The sequence below is a fragment of the Gossypium raimondii genome, chromosome 7 (assembly GCF_025698545.1).
Source record: "Gossypium raimondii isolate GPD5lz chromosome 7, ASM2569854v1, whole genome shotgun sequence".
Taxonomy (NCBI): domain Eukaryota; kingdom Viridiplantae; phylum Streptophyta; class Magnoliopsida; order Malvales; family Malvaceae; genus Gossypium; species Gossypium raimondii.
This window is the reverse complement of record NC_068571.1, coordinates 40,826,560-40,836,418: the sequence shown is the minus strand read 5'-3', so window position 1 is coordinate 40,836,418 and position 9,859 is coordinate 40,826,560. Positions and strand designations below refer to the sequence as shown.

General features: G+C 34.3%; 1 protein-coding gene across 2 annotated transcripts; it reads right to left on the bottom strand.

Annotated features, from left to right (window-relative positions):
- Nucleotides 1-1,069: 1,069 nt before the first annotated feature.
- On the bottom strand, nt 1,070-5,626 carry LOC105791232 (U-box domain-containing protein 13). 2 transcript variants are annotated; one of them, XM_012619215.2, is made up of 4 exons: nt 5,214-5,626; nt 3,816-3,932; nt 3,003-3,458; nt 1,070-2,571 (listed from the first exon to the last, which is right to left on the bottom strand). In XM_012619215.2, exons 1-4 carry the CDS (start codon nt 5,481-5,483, stop codon nt 1,405-1,407), a joined length of 2,010 nt encoding a protein of 669 aa, XP_012474669.1. In that variant the 5' UTR covers nt 5,484-5,626; the 3' UTR covers nt 1,070-1,404. The 2 variants fall into 2 exon arrangements, with proteins under 2 accessions (XP_012474669.1, XP_052489507.1); XM_052633547.1 differs by having other exon boundaries at nt 5,210-5,358.
- Nucleotides 5,627-9,859: the final 4,233 nt, after the last annotated feature.

The window sequence follows — 9,859 nt, the reverse complement described above, 5'->3', positions numbered from 1 at the left end:
GTGTGCTTGACAATAATTAACAATTATATGTGTTTGACGATCAAATTGATAAAATTTATAAATGTGGAGGGTTGAATTTAGTGAATTATTTAGAATTAGGATCAAATTGATAGAATGTGTAAATATTAAGGACTAAATGCATTATTATACTAGTTAGAAAAAGGTCACATCATACTTCCATTAACCATTTAACTAATAGTGACCAAAATAGAAATGATTTAAAACATGAGTGATCAAAATAGAAATGATCTAAAATGTTAGTGATTAAATTAAAAATTTCATAGTTGAGTGACCAAAACAGAAACATGCTAATAGTTGAGTGATTAATTCTAGAATTTATCCTAAAATTTAAGTCTACTTACAAACAAAAATCTTTCCTTTTTCTTAATAGTGAAACAACAGATGTTATGCTTTAAATTTATAATTATTGTTTATTTATTTACTCTAATGATTTATTTATTAGTATATTAATTTTATTTATGATTATAAATTATAATTACGGTTGGTGATGCAATTGATATATATATATATATATATATATTAATATCATATAAATACTTATTTTTAAAAAATCATATAATTACTTATTACTTATAAATAGTAATAAATAATTATAGTTATTATAATTATTATAATTTTATGGAATTTGAGACTAAAAATATTAAATAAATTAAACTTGTTAAAAGAAATAAATTCTATAATAATAAAGATAATTTCATAAAATATGCTTCTAAATAATTTTAGATTGATTTATTTGAACCAAACAAAATAATCTTGAACCAATCATACCTAACCGTATTAAATACTTTTATTTTATGATATAATTATTATTATATATATATATATATGATATCTATATTATCCAATAAACTAAACATGAAAGAAAGTGAATTCCTCAAAGAATTCACATCTTTGTTTAATTTATGGAGTAAATAACAAAGCTTGTAGTGAATTTTAAGAAGTTTATAGTTGGCGTAATAAAGAGATACAACATCCTTTTTATAAATTCATTCTCCTGTTGTTGGTACAAATAATAGTCTTCGGGAAACGGAAATTCAAACTCCAGATATATTGCGTACCTTTTTTTCATTTTTCTTTCTTGGCTTTGCCTATCACTAGTAGGTTTAATTTCAGTACAATAAAAGAAACATCTCCTCGAACAAAAACTGAGGATTAACAAATTCACATACATGTAAAGTACAACTCATCCCTTTCTTCCCCCACCCTTCTTTTATGAAACGTAATGACTCAGTGAATAATAAATTAATTCCACTCAAACAAAATGAATATCTTACAGGTTCAACAGGTGATCTTCGACCTCCTCTTTCCAAGCAAAGCTGCCTTCTTCAATACATAGAAAGAAACAAGATGATGAAACCAACAAAAATCATGGCAAAATATACCTCAGCCCTCAATAGCATTCTCCACAGAGGGTGGTCGTCGCTGTTGTGTCTGAGACTGAGACTCGGGCTGCTGTACTTCGGCCTCAGCTTGCACCTGTGCCAATTTTTGCTGCTCAACAAACCTGTTCATGCGCTCTAACAACTGAGCAGCCTTGCGCTTGCCCCTATCTGTACCATTTTGTGCCAAGTCCACCAAAGGACCCATCACTCCTAGTTCCTGGGCCTCTGCTAAATGTTGTTGATCTCCGGAACAAAGGTGAACCAAAACCGCAGCTCCATTCTCTCTGTTCCTTGGAGATCCATTTCCAATAACACCTACCAAAACCGGCACTGCCTCTGCTGCTCCAATGGCAGACTTCCCTTCAGGATGGCTTGCAAGTATTGCTAGTATGGCCAATGCCTCATCCACCATTCCACCACCCGGTTCTGTCAACAAACGCATTAATATAGGCACAACACCAGCCCTCACTGCTTTTCCCTTGTTCCCTTGGTAAATGCACAAGTTGAAGAGTGCTGTTGCTGCATCCTTTTTGCCCCTTTGTGTTCCTTCACTTAGCAGTACCACTAATGGAGGGATTGCTCCCGAGGCACCAATTGTCACCTTATTTTCATCCACTACTGAAAGGCTGAAAAGAGTGGCTGCTGCATTCTCTCTAGCTTCCATGCTCCCCTTCTTAAGCACCTGGACTATACCAGGAACTGCTCCAGAGGATATGATACTTCCTTTGTTATCTTCACAAATAGAAAGGTTAAGAAGTGCTGTAACAGCATGTTCTTGGATGCGTGAATCAGGTGTTGAAAGAAGGCTCACAAGGAGAGGTATGGCCCCAGCTTCAGCAATGGCCACACGGTTATCTGCATTGCGTTTGGCAAGAAGACGGATTTCACCTGCAGCCATTCTCTGGTCTTCAGGACTGCTGGATGCGAGCTTACGGAGGAGAATTTCAATCTTAGTACGTTCAGCTGGTGAGCAGGCAGATGTAGTTTTACTGGGACGAGTGCTGGGTCTTTTGGGTGGTTCAATACCATTTGCCTCACACCATTGAGCTATTAGACTACGCAATACATAATTAGGTGTAAGGGCAGGGCTACTGAGTGCCTGTTGCGTCTTTGGACATGTTCCATGCCCTTGCTCCAGCCATTTCTCAATGCAAGAACGTTCATAAGTCTACAGAAGAGAGTAATGAAACCTGTTATGGATATAGCACAAGGGTAATGGTAAACAAGACTTCAGCCTCTGCATACATGTGCGATTTCCAAAACATGTAGTATAAAACACAAGGTTCTTATAAACGTTTAGTTAGCATCCATTAGGGACAACATTAATTTATTTACTCATGCAAATGTATATTGAACATCACAATATGACTACGACCATGTCCCGAGCTAACTTTTGGCCCAATAAATTAATGGCACAACAATGTGAAATGATGCAACTAGCAGGTCAATAACCAAATAAGTTTATCGAGCAAAATTGAGCATTTACTGACATTTAGTAAATAAAGGATGAAGAGGTTGTTTTCAAGACTGAATGATTGAAAAGAAATTAAAACGAAAAATCTCATTATAACATGTACTAGAAATCTACAACAAATATACCTGCCCAGTCGACACAATGACAGGATCCTTCATCAACTCCAGGGATATTGGACAGCGGAAATCATCTGGTATAACTGGAGTCTTGTGATTTCCATTAGTAGTTGCTTGCCCACTGCTACTTGGAGGAAGATTCTTTTCTCTTGCAGGAGCATCCAAGTTAGGATTTTCTGTCTGTATAAAGTCTTTGATTTTCTTTAATAGGCTCAACATCTTCTCAAATGTTTCACCAGGATCTCCAACACTGGCAGAAACCATCTCATGTAGAGCTAATGATTCTTGCGTAAGTTCAGCTATGCCCACCAATTGTAACTTCTTAGCCAATCTCCTTAGTACATCTGGATTTAGTTCTGCATCATCGCTCTTGTTGTACAGTGATAATAGATCCTCATACAGCTCAACATCAGGCGCATCTACTCTTCCTTTAGCTCTCCTGAACTGAGCTAGTACAAGCTCCACCTAAACATGGAAATATCATACATGTAACTTTTTTATATATATAAAAAAAATGATATAATAAAGCAAGCTGAAGTTGCTTTAAGCCTCTCAAATTATAATTTAATAGTGTTCAGAGAGGAATTCTAGTTTTGGATGCTATCATCAAGTCTTTCAATGCTTATCATATGCAACTCCAAGAAAACACAATTAATGAAAGAATACTTCAATTGCTTGATGGCACTTTCTTCCATGTCTAAGATGCCTATGATTCAAGTAATCATCCTTAGATCATACAGGAAAGGACCTAATATGACAAAGCAAGAGGAGAAGAAAGTACTATGTAGTTCTTCCAAAGACTGCCAACTAACAGATCTATACCTGTTCCTTAACTTCATCTGATATGTCAAGATTCTCATAGGAAATTCCTCGCAAAGCTTGTTCCAATTGCGCTGTTACTTCAAGAAATTTATGCATGATCTGCTCCCTCTCTAGAACCTGTTAGCAGAACACAAATAGTTTATCAGTAAATAGTAAGATTCAGTGACAAACCAGTTCCGGCTAAAAATTATTCCAAAAAGAGAACTTGGCTTCTCAAGAAACGAGAAAAATAACCATGCCCATTCCTTTCCTCACAAACTATCTGTACCATAAAACTAGCACATCCATGAATTGCAGCCACTACCAATGTCCCCTATCTACTGCCTATCTAAAAGTACAGGCATGAGAAGAACCGTTATGGCAAACTTCTTTGTCAACCTCAAAAAATAACACCAAAAGAATTGAAAAAAGCACAAAAGCACGGAGCAATAACTATTGGTTCCAAGAAAGAACTCAAAACCAATGAATATGACAACCCGGTTAAGTATAATTGCTTGCGAAGAACTGCTTAGAATAGCATCAAGGCAGAAACGTAAAAAGACAGTATCATGGCCGCTAATAATCACCACCTCCCCTCCCCTTTTATCTCTCTCCCTCCTCCTCCATCCCTCAATCTAATTTTCACGACCTCAAATAACCTCCTGAGTCCAAGACCAGAAATAGCGCAACCCAAACTTAACAAACTACCATTGCAGAAACAGTGTCTCCATAATCATATGAAAGGGTCAAACTCATCTAGTACAGGCTTCCAGACATACCATGTCCGCCAATAACAAGTATAATGATGAAACTAGCGAGTTTCTACCTTATACTATATGCAATATGATATAGGGGCAGACTTGAGCAAAAGAGGACCAACAAGGTTATATCAAATGAACGATTCGGATTTGACAATAATCCAGACACAAATCGACAATCCTTAAATAAATCAACAAAGTTATATCATTTTCCCCCTCTACAGCCTCTACTTTAGCCCTTGCATATGTCGAATGTCGATCACTTGAAGCTTAGAAATCTTTGTCATAAGAATTACTCATAATAGTTATTTGAAGATGCAAAATAAATAGATAAAAATGAACAAGAAAATCGATTGAAATTGTGACTCAAATATCTACAAATATTTTATTAAAAAGGTAAAAATAGGAACTACATCAATTTCCTTTTTGAATTAATAAGGAATGTAGCACTAGAGATCATATTAGATTTTAATTCCATTATCTTCCACTAGACTAAGCTAAATTTTAGCATAAAATTGAACGCTTAGTTTTAGATAATGTTATTTCCAGAAAAAAAATAGGATCATCTCCACGCACTTCACAAGCTAATTTTCCTCCACTTTCTCAGCAGCCGAACAGATCCAAAAAAAAGAAGAAGAAAAGAACAGTAATACTCACACACCAGGTAAATCTTGCTGCCTTCACTGCCGAAACTGAGCAGTTCCTTAGCCGAAATGAGAGCTTCTTTCAACGAGAGCAAAGCTTTAACAGTTTCTTCGGGGATTTGCTCTTTGCTTTCTCTAATCTCCTCGAACATTGGCGTCAACAGCTTGAGCCTCCTAGCGAGATTGCAGTACTCCTTCTTAACGGAGCATCTGTAGTCGCTGATTGAAGCTATTTGGTTCACCGCATCGATCAAGCTCTGCACCAGCACTCCTTTCTCTTCTTCCATTCCGATTCCGGATCTTGTTTAAACGCTTTCAAACTAGAAGAGGATTTTGATTCTAATAGAGAGATTTAAGATAAGTTTTTGAAAGCTAAAAAGAGGAAAAACTCGTCTCCATTAGAGAGAAGACTTCAACAGTAGGGAGAAAGTATAATAAATAATACGCAAGTGAAAAAAGTTTTATTCGCAGACAGCTTAGAACTTTTCCTTCCCCGGCTCGGCTTCCTAAGCTGAACCGCACCGGACTGAAAGATGAGATGAGAGGGATTAGACTCGGGTGGTGTGTTGTGTTTTGGTCTATGACTCGGCTCGGCTTGGCACAGCTAGTGAGTCAGTCTCTTTGGTGCATAATTTCAATTATTTGTTGATTCCTTTTTATATATTAATTAATGGACAATTACGTTGTCCTTAGTGGAGTTTTTTTAAGTTGTCATGCGTCTTTGGGTGTTTTCTCTTTATATTTTAGATTTTATTATTTTAAGTTGTCATGCGTGGGAAAATTATACTTCAGTACCTACACTTATGGATCTCGAATTCAAATGCATGTCCATGCTTTGTTTTCCGCACATTCTTCGAATTAAGATAATTATTATGATATGATTATTATACCTCAACATTTGTATTTGTCGAGTCCATGGTAAAATATTTAAAATTAAATGATAGCACTTCTCCCATATTGGTACCTATAGTTTTTTTTTCAGATTGGTACTCAAACTTTTTTTCCGTCCACAAGTTTGGTACTTGAGTCTAACGGCATTAATTTTTTGCTGACATGGAGCGCTAGCCATTCACACACTGCCACGTGTCACCCTCTTTGGCTGCAAATTAGGCCCATTTATTAAATTTCCTTTCATTTTCTCTTTTAATTATTTTTCCTTTAAAAAAATAATAAAATATTGTTCCCTTTCATCCAAAACAAATCATGATTCTATTCCTTTGTTTTATTTTTTTTTTGTTCCTTTCTTCTCTTTTCTATCTCATTTTCTTCTTCTCCCTATTCATCTTCTTCTAACCCTAACCGCTGCCGCCATGAGTCACCACCATCCATGGCCTTCTCCGACCATCAAAACCCTTCTCTCTTCCTTGTCTTCTCCAATATTGTCTTGTATTTCCAAGAAAATATCTTTAAAGCTGAAAAAATCAAAGCTTGATCCTTGAGCTTTTGAAATTATACTCTCCATCTATTGATGAAAGGCTAAGGAGGCTTCTGGTGAAGCTTAGAGCGAGTTGAGGAGCCAAAGGTGGCAATAGTAGTGACGCTGCCATGGCAACAACAGAAAATCGATTTTCTTAAAACCTAGTAGAAGTTCTTCAAGTCATGGAGAAAAAAGAGTCAACAAATTCAAAGGAGGAATTGCCCCTGTTGTTCATTAGATCCATAAGATTTCTAGGGTTTTATAAATTTTAATAAAAATTCATTAGTTTACTTTTTTTTGGTTTGTTTGTTATAAAGAAAACAAGGGTTTTGACTATTAAGATTCTACCGAATTTTTTCTTTGTTTTGATGGAAGCATTGTTAGTTTTTTTTTTTTTTTGTATTTTCATTCTTTTCCAATGCACAAAAATCAATGGTTTCTTCATTGTTACCCTTCATGAATTATATATTCATATGTAAAAGATCTCTTCATATCTTTTATGTATTCTTTTGCTTATAACTTTTTTTTTAAGATTTTGGGTTGTTTGTTTGTTATTTATTGTTTGAATGTGTTGGGTTATTTGTTATTTGTTCTTTGATTGTGCTGAGTTATTTGTTTTTTTAATGGAGTTGCATCTCCCATTTTTTCTTATATTTTCTCATGAAACAAATAGAAAAAAATTCAACTACCCAACAACTGAAAAAAGAGAAAAAGAATTTAATGCAAAAATCTAAAAAAGAAAATGAACTCAAGACTCGAAATATAGAAAAGAGAGAAGAAAAAATGTGTTTAGCAAATGTGTTTAACAGAGAAAAGAAGAGAAAATGTGTTTAACAAATAGGGGAGGAATTGAAATCAGCCATCGAAAGCAAACATGTTTAGCAGAGAAAAGGAGAGAGAAGGAAATTGGGAAGAAGAAAGATCACGGGAAAATGAAAGAAAAAAAAAGAAATAATTTTAAATATAATTTTATTGATTTTTAATATTTTTTAGATTATGACATCATCATGACATCATTTATGTCACGTGTCGCAGTCTTATTCTACCACCTGTCCTGAAGTTAACGCCATTAGGCTCAGGTACCAAACTCATGGACGGAAATAAAGTTCGGGTACTAATCTGAGACAAAAAAAAATTATAGGTACCAATCTGGGAGAAGTGAACAAGTTCAGGTACTAATCATTTATTTTTCCCATTTAATTTTGAACGATAATGGATAACATGTAATCCTAAACTCACATTTTTAAGTGTCAACTTTTTGATTTTAAAATCTATAAATAGCCTTTTAAACTTGTTAGTTTTTCATAAAAAACTAAAACTAATCATCTTTTACATTTTACCCTAACCCTACATAGTTAAATAACTTGAAATTATAATTTCTAAGCATACCATAATGGCTGCCGAATTATTGAGATTCGAATGAGGACATATTGCCAAAAATACAATAACATTGGAGTATTCTCTTATGGCTCGACTTTGCAACAATATGAATATAGGTCTGCCTTATGAAAAAAAAATCATTCCTCGATTAACAGGCGTTGATTTCTATCACAAAAAGTTATATTAGGAAAGTTACTTATATAACGTCATTCCTATCCACTCTAATTGAATGATTGAGATGGAGACCTATACGTTTCATTTTCCATGCAACAAAGCGACAATAACACTAGAAGATGTAGTATTGTTGATGTGGCTTCCAGTGAATGTGTTATGTAATGCGAACTTTTGAGCACAATCTAGTATAGGTTTTTTATTGAATTGTTCAGAATAATTATCGACCTTTTGTTTGATTTTAAAGGGCTTTGAGTGAAGTTAGATTGGTTGAAAAGGTGATTTAAGCATCTCCCAGAGAATCCAACACCTGTTGATATTGATTATCATGCTCAAGCATACATTTTTCGCTTAACTGGAGGTGTGCCTATGCCAAGAAACTTAAGTTGTATCATGTACCTCCCACCGTTATCAAATTTTTAAATGATTAGTACATATAATTAGGGCTCTACCTTTTTAGCTTGCCTATGCAAGGTGTTGTAAAAAGGCCTTATGATTTTACAGTCGTAGGGTGGTATCAACTTTCATTCATTGTGCCAATTCCCTCTAAACATCTAGTTGCCCTTTAACTAAAAGGTAAAAGTAGAACTCTAATCCTTAAAATCCATTACTTTCTAAAAGTTTTATATTTTTACTAACATTTTGTAATTTAATAGGTGTTCTAGGCATCATGACCATACAATATATTAGAATAACGATTTGGTATCGATACAAAGAGTAATTGATAGAGAATACAATGATTTGGTAAAATGTGTTCTATGTGATCAATTTTGTTTACCTTAATTAATACTACATCATAAAGAAATTTAAATTCGATATCTTTATCAATGTTGAAAAAGTAATTGATCTTGATACCCATCAAGAATCTCAGTTAGGTAAAAAAAAGACTGAATTCAGCTCTCTTCAATATCAAATCACTTGCTCTTATTAAGGTTAGGGTTTCAGGAATCTTTAGCACTAAAAAGTACCATAAACACGACATCTATGGATGTCAAGTTTATTGTCTACTACATGTTGAAATGACAACTCAATGAACTTGACACCCATGGATGTTGAGTTCATTGTCTACTACATATTGAAATGAAACTCAATGAATTCGACATACATGGATGCTAAATTCACTATTTTTTTTTTGTAGATGACATCTAAGGTTTCTGATTTCTTTGATGCAAAGAGCTATAAATACAACCTAACCTAGTATAGGTTGTATTCAACATTCCTATATAACTCTAAACCCTTTTATAAAATCATATTGTTCAATAAATATTTTTTAATTCATGAATTACTTTTTGTTGGTTCATGATTTACTATTGGGATCTCTGCATCTACCATTTGTAAGGAATAGGAAAAGGGACTATTGTTTCATCTACAATTGACCTCAAGTGATACTAGTCTTAAATCATTCAGTTTGGTAGATTCCTTCATTATTAATATCAATACAAAATATGAGAAACGGGTGCTAAGCAAAATATATATCCGTCTATTTCTAATTCATCTCGTTATTGGTGTCGAGGTGCTCTCGCCAAAAGTCAAATGCCTTTTAGTTTGCAATCCATTCCCCATTTTCATCTCAATTAGGTTCAATTTTCCCAACCACAATCAGGCCCTCCAATTTCAGAAGAAAGCGTCACTTGATTACGATGTTATTGATATGCACACACGCGCACACACACATATATCATATTGATATTCATT

Coding starts and splice junctions, on each gene's coding strand:
- LOC105791232 (XM_012619215.2), bottom strand. CDS start 5,483: ATGGAAGAAGAGAAAGGAGTGCTGGTGCAGAGCTTGATCGATGCGGTG. Junction 3,933..5,213: donor AAGGCAGCAAGATTTACCTG/GTGTGTGAGTAT, acceptor TTCTGCTAACAG/GTTCTAGAGAGGGAGCAGAT. Junction 3,459..3,815: donor CAGATGAAGTTAAGGAACAG/GTATAGATCTGT, acceptor TTCCATGTTTAG/GTGGAGCTTGTACTAGCTCA.